General features: G+C 43.2%; 2 protein-coding genes across 3 annotated transcripts; both read left to right on the top strand.

Annotated features, from left to right (window-relative positions):
* The first annotated feature begins 9,277 nt into the window (after window positions 1-9,277).
* Window positions 9,278-13,203, top strand: LOC133924145 (probable protein phosphatase 2C 39). 2 transcript variants are annotated; one of them, XM_062369552.1, is made up of 6 exons: window positions 9,278-9,570; window positions 9,666-9,828; window positions 9,922-10,038; window positions 10,741-12,026; window positions 12,111-12,375; window positions 12,827-13,203. In XM_062369552.1, exons 4-6 carry the CDS (start codon window positions 10,866-10,868, stop codon window positions 12,952-12,954), a joined length of 1,554 nt encoding a protein of 517 aa, XP_062225536.1. In that variant the 5' UTR covers window positions 9,278-9,570; window positions 9,666-9,828; window positions 9,922-10,038; window positions 10,741-10,865; the 3' UTR covers window positions 12,955-13,203. The 2 variants fall into 2 exon arrangements, with proteins under 2 accessions (XP_062225536.1, XP_062225537.1); XM_062369553.1 differs by having other exon boundaries at window positions 10,708-12,026.
* Window positions 13,204-13,319: 116 nt separating this feature from the next.
* LOC133924146 (uncharacterized) lies at window positions 13,320-15,799 on the top strand. The gene is made up of 2 exons (XM_062369554.1): window positions 13,320-14,484; window positions 15,304-15,799. Exon 1 carries the CDS (start codon window positions 14,186-14,188, stop codon window positions 14,474-14,476), a length of 291 nt encoding a protein of 96 aa, XP_062225538.1. The 5' UTR covers window positions 13,320-14,185; the 3' UTR covers window positions 14,477-14,484; window positions 15,304-15,799.
* The last annotated feature ends 4,019 nt before the right edge of the window (window positions 15,800-19,818 follow it).

Raw genomic sequence — 19,818 nt, 5'->3', positions numbered from 1 at the left:
TGAAATCATTGTCATGGTTCATGCTGGTCTTCCCGAGCTTCTTCAGCAGTGGTACGATGAGAACCATAGAGGGTGGATGATTTTCACAGGGCAACAGGTACCACGAATATATGTGATTTTTAATTGCTAACATAATTTACTATAACGCAATACATCTATTGGATACCTTTTACAGTTACTTCCATTGTGAGCCCGGAGTGTCCACACGATTAAGGAGTTGGACCCTCGATTCCACGAGCCACTCGCACGGGTAGGCTTACTACCTTTCGCTCTCATGATGGTCGTAGCTCCCATAGCGGGTGGTGGTAGGGTACCTCTCCCGCCAATTGAGGAACCACTGCTCACAGGTCTCATCGACCGGTGGCATCCTGAGACGCACACGTTCCACTTTCCGTTTGGCGAGATGACCGTAACATTGAGGGATGTGGCCATGCTAACTGGGCTGCCAATCAGGGGTGCCCCGTTAGTAGTTTCGTGACCAGCGAAGGAATAGTGGAAGGTGAAAGGACAATAATGTCGCCTAGAGGGGGGTGAATAGGTATTTTTACAAAAATTCGTTCTCTTTTACCGTTGGCCTAAACTTGCAGCGGAATATAAATTAACGGATTTTTCACAAGTGAAAAACCTAAATATGCTAGGCTCAACTAGTGTACAATCACCCTAAATAAGTGTGAAAGTTTACAATCCTAGGGTGACAAGAATTACTCAAATCTAGCGAAAGATATGCAATAAGACTTAAATTAAAAAAGACTGAAAACACTGTTCATATGCCTGAAATTACTGTTCGTCCTGATACTCCGGAGTCTCCGGGTTGTACAGGTCCGGAATCTCCGGTAAAATACGGATTCTCCGGATTCTGTATAGAACTAAGACCGAAACTGAATATGAAGAATGGGTAGAGAGTTCTAGCTCAAACCAAGTGATACCGTGTGTTCCTGGAGATGATTTCAAGTAGATCCAGGGAGAACCTATACTCAAATACACACAAACACGTAGATCGAGCAATATGCACAAAGATTTGAGCAAGAACTTAAAAGTAAGGAAACAAGAGAGGAGACACAAAGATTTGTTTCTCGAAGTTCGAATTCACCACCGTGAATCCTACGTCTCCATTGAGGAAGCTCCAATGAGCCAGGTTTCATTCAACCACTTTCCTTGATCCACTCTTGATTTCTTCCCTTGTGGAGGCGAAATCGAGCCCTTCACAAATTTCCGCGGCAACCCACAACCTTGGGTGCTCATCGGCGATGCCTAGCCGCCTAGGAGGCTTCACCTCCAAGAGTAACAAACACGACGATGAACTTCTTGCTGAGAACTCAAGTGCTCAAGATTGGATTTTAGCTCACTTGCACTCAATCATCCAATCTCTCAACCCAACTCACTTTTCTTCTCAAATCACACACTAGAATGGAGTGCGAGAGGTTCTTTTGGCTCTAGAAATGTGTTTTTTCGTGCCCCTTGCAGCAGCCCCAAAGGATGGGGTGAGTGGGGATAAATAGCCCACTTCAAACAACTAGCCGTTACTGTTCTGACACACCTACCCCGGGGTATCCGGTGAACACCGGAGTCTTCGGCCTAAAATCCAAAACGGCGTCAGAACGGTCACAGAACTGTGTCAGAACTAGCCGTTAGGCTCTTTTCTGGACTTCACCGGAGTATCCAGCCTACCTCGGAGTCTCTGGTCGGCACTTAACACAGAAAACAGCCCCGGAGACTTCCCAGAGTCTCCGATCACTCCAGGTACCGGAGTATCCGGACTTCACCGGAGTCTCCGGCCACTCCAGGTACCGGAGTATCCGGACTTCACCGAAGTCTCCAAGAACAACACAGCTGACCTCCGAAAAACGGCGATAACTTTTGATCCCGGAGTCCGATTTCGACGATTTTGGACTCTATGAAAAGCTTATTCAGAGGGCTACACATCCCAACTAAATTCATGACCTAAAACACATAGGATCAAACTAGGAACACTCCAAAACCCATTTTAAACACTTCCACACTTTCCGCTCCGGACTCTTAACAAGAAACTCTCACTTTGGGTTTGGTTGGGAACTCTTGAGTACTGAGACACGACAATTAGCTCACGTTGCATCCCTCTTAGTAGTGCGGCATACCTAGACTCAATTTCAAAGATAAAACACATTTGAACCAATTTGAGCCTTTTGAATACTTTCAAGTACCGCTTCTTTCTTTCAAACCTTGAGTGTTGCCAACTTCCACATATTCTTCACTTGATTCTTCATATGATTGATGTGAATCATCCATAGCTTCCCATAGCCTCGCATGGTCCATCAGCGCAAAGCCTTCACTCGCTCTTCACCACCGCCTTGGTCCTTCGGTGCCAAGCCATTTGCTTGCCCTTCACCATGGATGGTTCATCGCAGCCGAGTCTTGCTTGCCCTTCACCATCTTGCCATAGAAAACCACTTTGTATTCAACATCTTCAAGAAATTCATTTTATCAAATATGGAGTCCACTCTTGTTCTTCACTCTTGGCATATATGATTTAAATTCAACTTATGCCTTCTTATAGATCCTAACCCCAACTCACTCTCAAGTACAAAGCAGATGGGTTAGTCCATAAAATCTAAATGACAATATTTATACCTTAAGTTACTTAATCTCCATGAGTAACTTATTAGCCTTCATGCATATTGTCAATCTTCATATAGAACTTAACCCCACTCATTCTTAAACACATAGCATACGGGTTAGTCCATAAAACTCTATTGACAAGTCATACCTTTAGTTACTTGATCTCCACTAGTAACTTAGCTTTTAAGCTTATTGCTAATCTTATTGAGCTTCTTCTTCTTCTTATGAGTATCACTAAAATCTCAATGACTTTTGATGCAATTCTTTGAACTCATGGCATTTCTCAAAGAATCCATGCTTCATCATTTATGCATCTCCTATGGAATAACCTAATAGCAATTCTCAATATGATTGTTAGTCCATAGGCATTGTCATCACTTACCCGAGCATCACCTAGAGCTCATTCATCTTGATGCATTTTCAATCTCCCTATTTACCTAGAGCCCATACATATCTCTCATCCATGCATCACCTATAGAACAACCTACTAACAAACTCAACACAATTGTTAGTCCATAGGTATTGTCATTAATTACCAAAACCACACATAGGGGCTAGATACACTTTCAGAAGGGTAACGTTGAGGGCAGGTAATTATTTTTATGTACTGCAATTCAAATAGTGTATAGCTATTCAAGCTTCATTGACCATCTGCATCTTGTAGGTTTGATGTGCCATATGACAAGAAGGATGTTGGACTCTCCATATCCTGGATTTATGGGCTGCCATAGTTCGGTCTATGCCCACCGGATATAGACGAGGCTACAGTAATACAACACTATAAGGTGTACTTGTATGTCCTGCTAGGAGGCATCATGTTCTGCAACACGGCAGATGATTATGTTGTTCCCCATATTGTATGGTTTGCGAGTCAGATCGCTTTATATCCTTATGAGCCGACATCTTACAGTTAGAGATTTACTGTGCTAGCTGCCACCTACAGAGGATTGTGTGATGCAACCCAACGATCAACGAAGAAAGGATCTGTAACAGGCTGTCTACACCTCTTACAGCTATGGAGCTGGGAGTACCTCCCAGCTTATCGACCTTGGGTGCTCAAGAGCTACTATCCAGTCCCCATCTCTGATGGCATTACAGATGACATGAGACCTATGATGGGATATTGGTGGATGCATGCTAGGCTGAGATGGAGTCAGCAATAAGACCATGGTAGCTACTCCTGTGTGATCAGTGATTTAGACGTCCTTAGCGCAGATCTCGTGGAGTGGGATCCATGACGTATAGCACGAGTGGCCGAAATTGTGACTGGTGGGCTCATCGCATTGTGTTGTTGGCGAGACTCAGGCTTATGGATGACTAGATGCTTCTTATTGTACATGAACAATGTGGAAGTATATTCTTCTGAGCGTGTACAGAGGCAGTTCGGATACCGACAGGTGGTGCCAGCACCTCCCCTACGAGACGCCGGTCGGGAACACGAGTAAGTGTGTTATTGTAGGTAGCATTAGTGTCAAAGGTGATCAGTATTAATATATTATAACTGTGTATGTCACGTACAGGAGGAGCGCATACGGGACCAAAGGCATGCAGGACTGGACATCCGTGAATGCCAAGCACATTTAGTCAGCCGTGTTGGATGTCGTTGTTCCTGCTGGACAATACGACGGTGGCACCTACTAGGAGTATCTTTCGTGGTACCGTTCGTGCACGCGTGCCACCTTACTCAGCGGACTTGTGGAGCCGGGCCCCAAACCGTTCCCTGAGAATTGTGCCCGCCTTCTTCATGTTGTGGTAGGTGATGCATTACTTATAACGATTTTAATTGGTTAAACCTCCGTATTACTAACATGTCCCTCATCTCATACAGATCGAAGAGACGTATGAGATGCATACGTAGGCGGAGCAAGCTTGTGGAGAATCAAGTGGGTCATCAACGTGGAGGGATCGAAACCCTCTCCGGGAGTACATGCGGACGAGAGGGTCCCGCTTCCTGACCGCTATACATGATCTAGGTGGTTGTGACCCGCGTTGGAGGGGGTATGACGTACCAGCAATGGACCCGTCCCGTGCCTCTCACAGCAGGCACTCGTCCAGTGCTCACGATGAACCCATTCGCGCATAGTCGCGAGAGGCACCTTCGGCTTCGAAACATCATGTGTCACATTCCGGTGCTGAGGACGAGGAGTGCACGCAGGCACCTAAGCCCGAGCAGTGTACACTGCATTCATAGGCCCCCCAGTGGATACAACCTCCTCATACTATGATCACACCTCCGCCTGCAGCTTTGACGCATCATGAGGACATCGTTGACTGTACGTAGTAGATGCCTAGCTGGAGCGGTGCACATGATTTTGACTGGGTTGCTGCAATGTATGCCACAAGCTTCACCGATCTCCTCAGCGGGCAATACTCCCAATATCCCGATGCACCTGGTGGTTCACAGTGGTACCAGCAGGTCGAGCCTTTAGGACACCGGACTCCATCGGAGCACGTTCTAGGGGCGTCGACACTTTCGTATGAGGATCCGTCATCATGGTACATGCAGGGCCGAGTTAGCGGGTCTGGATACACGTTCAATAGGGGTGACACAGGGCAGGACGATGATGACAATGGTCAAGGTGGACACAAGGTAGGGACCAGCGCAGGCCGCTTGGATGAGGACCATACACCCGCCAGGCACTTACACTCCTGAGGACTGCGTGTGTCGCAGTCATGGTCGTTGAGGAGGCAATACTGTTGTTTGGCATACTTGTAATTCCTTATGACACATGTACTATTCACTATAATGTAATAGTTAGCCATATTATGTCTCATTCATTGTTATTGTTGTTGTAATTACTTTTAATTTATCTAATGTTTGTCAAATAATTTTGGCACATAACTTTAATTTATCTAATATTTGTAATAACCACATGACAGAGCTTTAAGCATTAAAAGACAACACCTCTATCATGAGACATCCTTTAGATACGAAGTGATGGCACGACTCAGCTTCAACTATAAAATGACAATACATCTGTCGTGAGTTAGTCTTTAGACAGGAAGTGACCATATGACGTAGCTTTAACCATGAAATAACAATATCTCTATCATGAGTTAGTCTTTAGATAGGAAGTGACCACATGACGTAGATTTAACTATGAAATGACAATACCTCTATCGTGAGTCATGCAATAGACACGAAGTGACTACACGACTCAGCTTTCATAGGAATCCATACCTCCATGCAGAGGCAACAATAACTCATCTTGAACTTTTGCAGAATGAAATGACCACACCAAACAACAGCTTTTGTAGGGAATCTCTACAAAGCATCAGTGCCGAAACTTTTCCAGCTTTCACATGGAATCCTATGCTCTAGCCCCCAGCCATGCCCATGTACTCAATCCATGCACCAGCCCCCAGCCACTATAAATAACCCCACACTCATCCGTGGATAGACCAGTCCATCCTCAGCTCTCTCAACTGCAATGCCTTACTCAGCTCCACCAAGCCCACCCAAGAAATATTGGGGGATTTTCATCCCACAGGGGGTCAAACCACCGATATGTTTCTGTGGCGACCTTTGTAGGCTTCGTGAGTCCCAGGACATCTCATACACCTATGGTCTACGCTTCTTCATATGTGCCAACTACCAGTACGATAAGCCTCGACATAGACCGTATGAGTACCCACTGGTATAGCGACATACATCACTAATGTGGCACTTTCCCTATGATTTTATGCACTATCTTACTAATCTCTCATCTTCTTTCATTTGTCTAGTTTCCTCCACCTCTATGAGACTTCGTGGAATGGCTAGATATGGAGCAAAGTGACAACCAGAAGCAGTGGGTTCAAATGAGCATGCGGTGGAGGAGAGAAGTGTACGAACGCCGAGAGTACGAGCAACAATAGGAGGAACTACAGCTTAAGCGTTAGGAGGGGGAATGCATGAGGAGGGAAGTGGAGGAGCGCGCCGCGGCTGAAGCTCGTGAGGATGAGAGGGAAAGGAAGTAGGAGAGGGCCTGTCGCGTTAAGGTTTCGGGCCCCAATGCTCTAAGGAAGGGTAAATATCCTAGGTGCACTCAGTAGAGACCATCTTTTGTAACCCGGATTATTTTCATTCTCTAAGGCATGTTAGGTTTAGCAGTGGCACTCTATTAAGTTAGCCGTTAGACGTACCATACATGCCAATATTTATTGTCATTATCTCTTTATGGTTACTATCCATTCACGCACCAACGAAAAACCTCATATCAAATGTAAGGTTTATCAGAATTCTTTCCAACAAGGTTTAATATTAATATGAAATGATAAAAATACATATAAATGGAACACTACAAAGGCTTAATATTAATATGATAACCAAGGATTTGTGCGTGTTAAATTATTTTTATTCAAATTGAATTAAGAAGAGAATATCACATGAAATGATAAAAATACATATAAATAGAGCATTACAAAGGAATTCATTTTTCACTAAATAACATAGGGTTGAATTTTTTTTATAAATTAGTAAATCACATGAGAAGAATATTAGTACATTTTTCTAGATCTTTTTGGATCAAACCAATTAAAATGTGTTACTAGTGATCTCTAGTTTTCTCGTGAAAATGTTTACAATTTTTGGACTATTTTTTACTAAAAATCATGAATTAAGCTTCGGCCCCAAGCACGGCGCTGGCACAGGCTGAGGTGTCGAATACGGTACTGTTGCGCATATTCGGCACTCATGTACCGAATACGAGAGGGCTAGTCTTTTTTGGGTGTTTCAGGTCCCAAAATCAGATTTTTGGATTTTGAGGTACCGAATACATGTGCTAGATTTACAAATACGCCAATCTATTATCTATTTTAGATGTATGTTGTCTATTTTTTTATTTTTACCAGCTTTGGTGTAGTCCTTATATGATGGCGTAGGCAGGGGAGAAAATATTGGCCAGATGCAGACATGCATGTAGTATACTGTTTACTGGCACGTTAGCCACTTCAGCCTTGTCATGAATGATTCAAAAGCATAATTTAGTTCTTAGTTTTTCTGAATGACGCCAAGAATAATTGAGCCGACTGAATTCAAGGCTTCAAGCCCCACGTATCGCTTTCAAGTCGATCACTTGGTTGATCAATAATTTGTGACACTTGCAAGCACAATATAGTTTATGATGAGTTTAGGTCAACTGGCTGGACAATTTTTATATATGTGATGTGATTTGATGTCATAGGTATACATATGTACATCTATTTTTTTTAAAAGAATTAACTATATATCATATTCTTGGTGGCCCTACCGCCGGACGGCCCAAGGCTAGCCCAACGACCGAATCGGCAAGTCCTGACTTGGCCCAGAAGAGTTCAGTAGCTCCCACGTGTTCACGCGAGTCTCGAGATGGAATCCGAGCATGGAGGCAGCAACGCCGGCGGGGCGCGGCAGCTCGGGCTCGACCGAGATCGCGGCGGGGCACCGCGGCTGCGCGGTGACACAAATGAGCATCATCTTCTTTCTTTGGTACAGAACATTTGAATGACTGAATCTGTTGCGCGGTGAGTCGGTGACGCCGACGGTTGCTCCGTTCTTTCTTGGCCCCAGCGCACATAGTGAATTAGAGATCTCTTGATTCTTTGTTCAGCGGACGACCTCACATAGAGATCCCATGATTCAATGCACATCATTATTTTCAAAGACCTATATACTTCAATGCAGAGCATCTCCTGATTCAATACATAGCACAAGTTCTTTGCGCAAATACTTGATCTATATACTTATGGTCTATTTTGGAAAATAAATGTTATGCAAATTGTGCAGAACTCAAAAATCAAGAGAAAGACTATTGGTTTGAAAACAATATGAGGTACAACTGCGAAGACAATTTGTACTTTGAACTTGTTATTGTGAAAATTTTATAATTATTAAAAAATTAACTATGTATATTCATTGTTAAAATATTGATATGTCTATCGGTAGACGTTCCACGACTTAAGCGAACACTCGGGACTAGGGATGGTAATTTATTTCGATTATTCGTTTACCCGCAAGAAATAAATACTTGAATATGGTAAGATATGGATAGTATTCGCTACCTATAGGTACGTTTGTGGATAGAAAATATAACCTGACGAGTAAACGGGTATGGGTACGAGACATTTGTGGATAAAAAATATAACCTGACGAGTAAACAAGTACGGGTATGAATAAGACATACTCATACCCGTGAAACAAGTTTAACAAATGGGCCAATCCAATCCTCTAAATCTCGATTCTTTTCCTAGCGCACCACTTCCTCTACAGAGCTCCGAGCATACCTCACCACCCTACGCCCATACCACCCCGCTCCACCCTATGCCACCCTGCCTCGCATTGTGGTGCCCCAAGCCCCTGACACGCCCTACGCCGCCTCATCCCGTCATGCCCCATGCCACCCCGTCCATCCATCCAATCATATATGTGGGTATACCTACGGGTGACGGATACCCATAGTGACAGAATTGATGCCTATTTTCATCCGTAAGTGTTAGTAGATATATCTATGACCGAATAAAAACTGGTAAGTACAAATAGGAACCAGAGCTATCCCTAACCGCTGCACCTGATTGCTATCATGCTCGGGGCGGGGGTGTGGCGACGGCTACAGCACCGGCGTGGCCATTCCCAGGCCGTCAGATTTCCTTGCTCTCCGCGCTCGTATGAAAGGGCCATCCTCTGGCCACACGCTTTCCCCCCGCATAAAAGGGTGAAGTGATTGCGAGGTGGCGAATGACATGGTTGGATCTCGCATATCCAATCAGGTTACAGGAAGAAGTCAGATCTCAGCTTGAGAACAAGAACAAACAAAGAAAAACTCTCGGTGAATCTGTTGCTTCCCTCTCTCTCTCCTTCCCACCACCCAATATATTCGCCGCAGGCCACACCTTCCTCCAGATTTCCCCCGTCTCCTGCGCACCGCAGCCGTCTCCTCCTCTCCCAATCCTCCTGCCACTCCTCCACCTGCTCGGCTCTTCTTGTTTAGTTTCCCGCAGTCGATCATCGCCGGAGAGGTAAACGAATCATCCCTCCTCCGTGGTCTGTACATGTAGGCTCACTTGTTCTCCCTTTCCCGGTATGCTGATTCTTGATTCGTGTTCTGTTATAGGGCCTTCAAGAACGGGATTTCTCCGAGCCAAATTGTCTTCTTCTTTTTTTCTTTTACCTTTCTGCGCATTGGGGGTGGGTTCAGGCCTTCAGGGATGGGGGGACAGGAGGGGCTACTTCACCAGGCTCGATTCCCATCTATCTGAACTTAGATGGATGCATATGTACGTATGATGAATTATATGTGCCTCTTTTCTTTTCCGGTTGGTTTCTTCGATCGTTCTTCTCATGTGGTTCTATGGTGTTGTGGAGCGTAGGTGAACGCAAAGGAGGTTAGTTTTTGTAGTGGAAGCACGGGTCATAGCCGCTGTGGTGAAGTTTATCTAGCGCCTGTGTGCTCCTGTCGTATGCGAAGCAACCCCTTCTCACTTCAGGTTATTGTTCTGTGCCCCTCCTGCGCGTACTTGTCTTGTTCAAGAATCAAGAGTGTTACCCTTATGTTCCCCTCATGAGTCCGGAGTGTGTGTTCTTGAATCTTGATTGCTTTGGTGGGAGAATATTTTTTTGTTAGAGTGGATCTTGTGGAACTTGATGGCGTGTGAGATGTCCTGTGTCATGTCTGGTAGCGTAACAGCAGGAACTAGCGAGTATAAAATGAGTGCATCTATTTTTGGTAAGAAAGTATGGTTGTACAATTCAAGTAGTCATATAAATATTCACGGGCTTTGTTTTCTCGAAGAAAATTTCATGGGATTGGAAAACAGGCTAGTAATACAACCTGCACAAGTCAAACTCGAGGTTTCTCATTTTTTTTTCATGGCGATTGGCATGTAACGGGATATGCAATTTTTTCCTGCTTACATGTTTGAAAGCATAGTCAAACCAACTTACCAGTTACACAAACGTGCTATCACCAGATTAGAGAAGCAGCCTTGTTTACATGCCATCAGTTACAACTCGTGTCCACATCTATATTCCTATGTTGTTAGTAGGCTAGAATATAGTAGATTGACAATCACATCTTCCATTATCTCAGAACATGAGATTAAAGATTTTTTTGCATCGGTTTCATCACTAAATCAATAATGTATTTTCCGATACAGTACTTGGACAATATTTTGAGCTTAGTATTGCAGGTTTGGTTTGCATTCCCATTCAAGTATAAAAGGAGCTCTATTTTACATGACACTTGAATAGCATCAGAACCTTGAAAACAAAGTGTTGCTGCAATATCACATTATATTGGTGTTATATAGAAAAGATGGTGGATGAAGAATTGTTTTATAAGAGCACTAATGATCACATCAGCTCTGATGAAGAAGATATGCTTGTAAGGAGTTGTAGCAATCTCAATGTCAGCTTTGGATACCATTGTGATTCGTATCAGAGCTTTTCTCCTGAAAATGATTATGTCTCTCTTAAGAAGAAATTTGGAACTAATGCCATGATGGAGTCACGAAATGGCTCATTTACTTGTTTATCTGGTGCCGCAATTAGTGCAAATTTCACACTGGCCAATACAAATATTTGCAAGGGTCTTATTGGTGAAGAAATTTTACCAGAACTAGATTCTCCAAACTCTTTCAGAAAAATTGTTTCGTCTCCATCAATGTCAAGATTGGACTTGTTATCCACCTCACAAGGCAGCCCTGTATCAACTGAGAGCTCTATATTTGAAATCAGTAAAAATCTTTGGAGGTCCAGCGCTCCAACAACTGTATCATCTAATTTTCTAACCAGTACAGAGGTGAAAATGGCTGGTGGAGCTGCTGGAGAGGATAGAGTCCAAGCTGTGTGCTCTGAGAAAAATGGATGGTTGATTTGTGGAATATATGATGGATTTAATGGGAGAGATGCTGCTGATTTTCTAGCAGTAACACTATATGATAACATAGTATATTACTTATACTTGTTGGAGTCAAGGATTAAGCAACAAAATGGTTGGGATAATTCATCAGAAAGCTCTCTTAATGGTGTTAAAAGTGAGTTGACGCTAACCATGAGAATTGCAGAAAATGAGGACATGAAATATTCTGAAACATTTCGGGCTGGTGTGCTTAATTGCCTTGCTACTGCTGTTGAGCAAGCTGAGAATGACTTCTTATGCATGGTTGAACAAGAGATGGATGATAGACCAGATTTAGTTTCAGTAGGGTCTTGTGTTCTTGTTGTACTTCTTCATGGAAAAGATCTGTGCATACTAAATCTTGGGGATAGTAGAGCTGTGCTGGCTTCCATGCCATATGCAGAAAATGGTACCTTAAAGGCCATTCAATTGACGGAGATCCACTCACTCGAAAATCCATTGGAGTACCAAAAACTTTTAGCAGATCATCCCAACGATTCTTCTGTTGTAAGGGGTAACAAAATAAAAGGAAAGCTGAAGGTTACTCGTGCTTTTGGAGTTGGCTACCTAAAACAGGTAACATATTAAACTTAGATAAGCGAATAAATTTTATATCATTCTTACAGTTGTAACTAATACCTTTTTTTTGTCAATTTGCAGAAAAAGTTAAATGATGCACTCATGGGAATTCTCCGAGTTCGCGATTTGTGCAGCCCACCTTACGTTAATACAAATCCACACACATTGAGCCACAAAGTTACAGATGATGATTTGTTTGTTGTGCTTGGTAGTGATGGCTTATTTGATTTCTTCAGCAACGATGAAGTTGTTCAGTTGGTTTATCGATTTATGCATGATAATCCAATTGGGGATCCTGCAAAATATCTCATCGAACAACTTTTACTCAAAGCGGCCAAAGAAGCAGGTATCCTCCAAAATATATTATGAATTTGAATGATTAAAATATCAAATAATGAGTGGTTAGACACTTTTGCCCTGCAGACCTGTAATTTTATAGCCTAAATGCGCAAATGTATTTTTCATATTATGTTAGAATAGAAAGATTGGAGTTGATTTCGACTTGATTTTTTATCTATTTCTGTAAGTAGTTCCTTGTGATCTAGGCCTCAAAACTCGAAAGATACCACAAATTCTAAACAGGTATCATAGCCATCAGTCTTTGATCGCACTTAAGGACTTGTAGCTTGTAGAAACATGTAGGATTTCTGGAGGAGGAACCTGCTACATTGACAATTCGTAATTTTGTATTTTTTTTCTCCTACAATTATCATCTTTGAAATCCTTTGAGCGATACATTGTGATTAGCGTGCATTCAAGCTAACTCCTAATTACACTTTATTCTTATGTGTTGCCAGCTTTAACAGCTGAAGAGTTGATGAGGATACCTGTTGGGAGTAGGAGAAAGTACCACGATGATGTGACCATCATTGTTATCACCCTTGGAAATGCGCAGAGGACAATGACTGCATCAACTTCCTTGTGAAGGAATGGAGAGCTAGACAGACGAGCTATTAGCTGGTAAAATTTTGTGGGTGTTCGCGTACGACCATTTCCAGTGATGTTTTTTATGAGTGTGGTGTAGTAGTCAATAAACCTAAAATCTGTATATATTCGTTTGGAATTTTGGGAGTGAACGAAACCTTTTGTCAAATCAAAAGGTGCACGTAGATTTGTTTGTCTTATGTTTGCACATGACTCAAACATAAATGCTCTTCTTTGAAATTGTGGACTCCATGAGTGGAATCGTAAACCCTTCCAGCTTTCATTTGCTAATCTTTCTTTGGAAAACAATTGGTGTTTGTCAATCCTAGAGTGGCATGCTTGAATCGAAGTCTCTGGTTATTGGTTATTAATCTAATATATCATCGAAATGTGGTCGTTTACCAAAAAAAAAGAGAAGAAAATACATCTAAATGTGGAGTGGATCCATGCAAAAGCCAGTCCAATGTGGAGGATTTGTTGATACCATCGGCCCTAATCTGAAGAAGATATTATGTGGTGGGTGATGAATCTTGGTACCATCCATCGCACATTCCACATACCAAACTTTCCACATCTCTAATTCTCTTTGTGCTTTCTGATCCATAATTCCATGTCGCTGCAAGCAGGCAGGCAACCACCTGCCCATTCTCTGCAGGGAAAATTCCCAAGATTGGGACAGCAACCGGCGTCCAAGTCTAACCTGGAACACACCGTTGTACACCACGAGTTCTTGTGTTTTGGCACATCAAGCATGACAGCAACGTCCTGGTTAAACTACCATAACAGTGCAGACAAAAAATAGCAAGGCTCCTAGTAGATGTGACCAAGGAACCGCCATGGGTAATGGCATTACAAAGTTCTCATTTTATTTTCCAGAAGCAGCCATGCATGCTTACACCTTTCTGGTGAAACCATGCGTTTTTCTTTTTTGTAGCATTGTGGACTTCACACTTGGCATAGACTAATAGCAGCAGCTGCGGCTGCCTTGTGGCATTGGTTAAAGGGTAAAAGCGACTGACAGTGACCTCCATGGTTTGACACCTGAATGAGTCCCCATATATACAAGTGCAGCTTCTTCAGTGCAACCGCCTCTTCCTCCTCTGTCCTTGTGTTGCTGTTAGTACTAGTAGTAATTTCAGTTCTAAGTGTCATTTCATTAGGACCTTAGAAGTTCTTGATGAGTCTTCAAGAGCAGTGTAATTCAGACTGGTCCTAGTGACATAGAGGAGAGGATGGACGTGTTCATCCACGAGGACTACGTGAACAAGCGCAACGAGGTGAGGAGGGAGCAGAGGAGGCAGCAGCTGCGCGTGCTGCAGGTGGAGGGCGACCCCGACGCGTCCCGGCCGGCGCCGACGCGCCGAGAGAGCCCGAGGGTGCCAGCTCAGTGCCTGACGCCGACCGGCGTGTCGTCGTTCAGCGTCAGGTCCCCCGCGGCGAGCGCGTCGCCGACTGCGGCGGCGGAGGAGGCTGCCGCTTGGGCGGCGGAGCATCACCTCTTCGACTGCCTCAAGCCGTACTAGACAGAAGGGTGAGAATTTTTTTAATAATATTATTTTATTAGAAAATTGTAAAAATAATAGTTAAATTTAAAAAATTGTAAAAATAGGTACATGTCAACACGCGGAATACATATACGGGATATCGGTATTCCGTATGCCGATAGCCTATGTAGCACTGGGCTTAAGGGCCTGTTGGCACATGGAATGCCGACAGGTTGTAGACCTAGCTAAAGCAGTGTGCCACGTAGGATGTTCGTGTAGCGTACCAGCCTGTCAGCATTTCGCGTGCTGACAGGTGACACGTCATGACCTATCGGCACATAGAACGTCGACAGGTGCCACGTTAGGTCTATCGGCATAGTCTGGCCGTTAATTCCACTTTTGTTCCTCGTCTTCCACACACGCGGTCGAGCAGAGAGCGGCGGCGACGAGCGAGAGCAATGGCGACTATGCGCAAGAGTGAGGCGGTGACGGGTGGGAGCGGACCGGCGAGCGACGACCTAGCTTCAATGGTTGGCGACGCACGGCGACCTTGACCGGTGAGAAGCAACCCGGCGGCGATGGTGAGGATCTTGTATTTTTTATAAGAAATAATAATAAATAGTTAGAATAGGGTAGGAAAAAATAGTATACAATATTTAGAATAGAGTAGAAAAAAATCTAGAATAGAGTAGAAAATTAGAAAAAAGTGTCACACCCAGTTTTAACAGATAAAACCAAATGCAGCTTATGTGTGCCCAGAATGTTCAATACACATAAGGATATCACAGGTGAAATAATAAAAGTAATACTTTTATTAAATTAATATTAACTCTTACATCAATTGATATATATTGTTTTCTATGTAGATTCCTGCAGCGGAACAGAAGCACTGGTGCCCAACAACACCACATGCAACCGACCAGGAGATACACGTCTAGAACGTCACAACATCGTCTTGATAGTCCTCAACATCTTCACTCATTGAGCAGCACCATACATGTCACATGTCATAGGAAAAGAGCAAGTGTGAGCACATGACGCGCTCAACAAATATGGAAAAGATAATGATATGTAGGCTTTCAACAGAATAGGCTAACACATGATATATTTGCGTAAATACGAGTAATGAAAAGATATTTGGACTTAAAAAATATTAAACAATTATTAAGTGGATGTAACCCATATAGTCCAACACCCAGTATACAAGGCTCTCCATCTTGCATATCATTACCGTCTAGTACTCCCTATATTATAACCAAAATCACAACCAAACCCATAACCACACCCACTAATTATGTGAGGATCCAAGTCTCCCATAACCATGAGCATGACTGTTATAACACTTTTTACACTCTGCAGAGGTTGTCCATCTTTCCCCACGAGTCGTGATTTTCCTTGTTGTCATGTCCACGAAACACTTAACACACATCAACGGTGTGTCGCCCGGAAAGTCACTACAAGGCCGTTACAAAGTTTCATCCAGTATGTGCATGCCCTCTAGCTTTCACCGCCATCAAAGTGGTATTCACGCCACCCAAAAGCCACTTTTGCGCCTTGTAGTTCCAGTAAGTTTTCACCCTTCCCTTCCACTACACATCTGATACCACTAACCAAATAATTCTAGCCTTAGCCATCCCCACACGTCCACTCTTCTGTTTGGCATGCACAAAAACTGGAATCCACTAATTAATAGGCCAAGCCTGTCACATACCAGGTCTTGTTGTTGGTACGATATTTCTTGGGTTATCGCTCCACAAACCGGTCATTAGTTAGGTTACTTGAGCAAACACTAAACCAACAACATAACCATGATAATCACCAAAACTACTTTGTTCAAGGTCTAACGTTCCATGTTGCTAAACTATTAACAAATTAACCACCATTGTTACATATGTTTATTAGTCAAGATTATAACACTTCCCAATATCCTAAAAGCATGGCTAAACAAGCTACCTACCAAAGATACCTAACCATAAACCATTAAGGTTCCAAGGGATGATAAGAAAAAATTTAGGAAAAACCTTAACACAGGTGACTACCCATCATATTGACAGACAATGCATGCAACTTTGTAAAACAAAACAATTTAAATCATAGGTTCAAGATGATCAAGGACACTTGTCTTTTACCCAAGGTTTCTCAATGTTGTCGAAATCTTGGTCTTGAAATCTCTCGAACTGCTCTAGAATGTTATCGACTAATTGCGAGAACTACCGACAAACAAAACAAAGGAAAACACTAAGAACAACATTCCAAACATCATTAAAATACTTTGAAAATACTATGGTTGGATGGGTATGAATTTAGGAACATTTAGATGCATGAATCGCCTAAATCGGAGTTAAGATGAAAAGAGAACATCTTTTAGGAGATGGATTAGACTGAAAAGGAAATGCTGATTTACCGGAACTATCTTCCTATGGGAAAAGGCTTTATTGCACAATCACTGCGTCAGGCTTGACAACATCATTGCACAGGATTCAAGAAGTGTAGGGCAGACCAGACTTCACTGATTAGGCTAAGAAGAATGATGTGGTATTGACTTGGCATGCTATGCAAGTACCGTCTTGGATTAAAGAAGGGATACATTAAGGTCCAGTCTTGACCATATATGATGGATCAAATAGCCAGAGGTTGCGCTTCTAGGTTAAGGATACTACTGGTGACTCTATGTAGTGACAGTGGTTCGGGTTTCGTCAGAGATAGCGATCGGGCGCATAGCCACTGACATCGATGTGGGCTTCGATGGTGTTTCAGTGAAATGAGGGAAGCATAGCGTAGAACATGAAAATACTAACTCAGCGGTATGGTTGGTTTTGGAAGAGGTCATCCGAGGTAGCGGAAACATAGCGATGACTGCTGCTAGGTTTGGTGGTGACCGCGAACAGACGCAGCAATGAAGACTCTCGCGTTATAGGAGATTGGCTATAAAATTTAAGAAACCGTTTAAACAAAGATGTTCATATTTCCTGGGAACACAATGCTACAACATGGGTTTTGGTAGATCATCCACTGAGAGGAAGAACGATCTGCAGAGATGAGACGGGTGATGGCTGTGACATGCTGTAGTTGGCAATCATGTTCCGGTCGTATCGCTGTACAAATGGAGATGAACTCCTAGGGTCACGTAGAAGACTTAATGGGACATGCTGTGACGTGGTTGGTGTATCAATACGGCTTTCGGATTGACAGGGAACGCGAATGCAAATCCGGTGCGCTGGTAGAACTTGTCCAGAAACCGGACAGTGGGCATGTCGATCTTGATTCCAATGGTTTGGCTGCTCTATTGGCCGACCTAGTTGGTGAGGGTGTGGTGAACATCATGGGTCATTCACTGGTGAATGGGCTTGGCGATTTGACCTCTGGTCAGCTGGGGACGTCGATGCCAATTGGTGATGGCGCGGCTGTTCGTGGCGGCGTAGATCAGGCTTGGCCGGGGCTAGGGCTTGGCTAGGGACTTAGTATGATGGTAAAACAGTACTAAAGGAGGAGAAGAAAGGGTCCTCACTTTGCTTCGATGGTCGAGGAAGGAGGATTCACGGAGACGACGAGGTAGCGCATCACGGGTGGCGGCAGCGACGGCTCTAGCGAAGAGCGACGCACAAACAGGGCAGCAATGGCATCTAGGGTTTAGGGGCATGTAATAGGATAGGAGAGGGTGTGCAAGTCCTATTTATAGGTCTATGGGCGGCTGGTTAAGGAGGAGTCCAAGCCAAACACGAAGCGGGTTCGAGTTCGAGTCGGTTAGGATTTTCTTTTTCGTTACTCTCTATTCCGAGGATGATATCTCCATCGTCCGGACTCCAAATTAGATGTTTCTGGACTATAAATTATAGTACTTGAAAAGATCTACAACTTCTGAAAATACCATCTTGATTTTAAAAAATACACCGCAAGATAAACTATTTGAACTCAAACTTATCTGCGTAGCACTGATTTCGGGGGCCATAACTCCTAGCTCCATTATCCAAAAGGGGACTTCCATAGGTTCAAATCAAAGCTCTCGACGAGACTTACAACTTTGATATTTTCAAATTTTGCATTTGAGGCCATTTTGAACTCTGAAACTTCATGAAAAGTTTGAATATTTAGATAATTTAGTGTTAGAAATTAATTAGAAAAATAGTAGGAAAATAGTTAGAGAAATATCAGGTAGAGTAGATAATTTAGGAGAATAAGGATATAAAATTTAGAGTAGAGTAGGTATGGTTCAGAAATTAGCTATATATAGAAAATATAGTATAGTTAGTTAGGAAATGTAGAGTAGTTGAAAAGTTCAAATATTTTGGTAATGTAGAGCTAAAATATGTTATTTTGGTAATTTGATAATTATCTTCGAGGTTACATGTTCGAAGCCATGGCATCAATTTGTGCCACTAGGGTTGAGACAGGGTTTTTCCCACTGTATCCTTGTAGAAGCGACCGATGTTGGGTCCACAGAAGCTGGATCTAGCACCGTAGAAGTTATTGGTGAAAATGTTATCCATGAGGAGGTGCAAGAGAGTGTGGTTCCGAAGGTACACCTGCAGACTAGTGCATCGGTTGAGATACAGACTGCAAGAGAAGAATGTAATGACGGGGAAGAAATTTAGGCCATGATGCGTGCTGATCAGGGAGAGCAGGACAAGGCATTAGTGGACCAGATGGAGGTAGATAATGATGAGTTTTGCATATTTGTGGACTCAGGTGCAAGAATCCCGGAAGAATGGTCGAATTTTGCTTTGAAGAAGTTGACGGTGAACGATGGACACGAGTCGGTATGAGAGTATGGTTCCATCATGGTGACCAAAGGCCAGATGTTTCATGACAAGGTCTATCTGCAACATACAGTGAAGAGATAGTGTTTCTCAAAGGCGAGGGAGTTCAAGGTGGTTATATCTAAAAACCTCAAACATACGACATCAAATGTTTAGCTCAAGGTTGCACTTGGCGAGTTCATGGATTCTTGCCGATGTGTGACACAGTATGGTTAGCGTCTATGTTGAGACACATACTTGCAACTTGACCCGACCTCTACACACACATAGGAACATGAACACTGATTATGTTGCAAATGTGATGTACCCAGAGATTGTGAAGAAGACTAATATGTCTCCTTTTGGAGTTATGCATGCTATCAACACCAGATTTGGATACGAGATTTCATAAGACATGTCATGGAGAGCAAAACAGAAGATGTTAGAGAAGAAGTTTGGCACTTATAAGGACTCATACCACATTTACTTTCACAGCTAAATGTTATCTAGGGCAGGAACATGGACACCTGCATTGCTGTTCAAGATTTTTTCAATCAGGATGGAGCTCAAGTCCTTCAGCGGGCATTCTGGTCGTTCAGCTGTATGATCGAGGCATTCTGACATTGCCAGCCGGTGATGTGCGTG

This window comes from Phragmites australis, chromosome 7 (genome assembly GCF_958298935.1).
Source record: "Phragmites australis chromosome 7, lpPhrAust1.1, whole genome shotgun sequence".
Lineage (NCBI taxonomy): Eukaryota > Viridiplantae > Streptophyta > Magnoliopsida > Poales > Poaceae > Phragmites > Phragmites australis.
The sequence above is the reverse complement of the archived record's forward strand: the minus strand, read 5'-3'. Positions and strand labels throughout refer to the sequence as shown.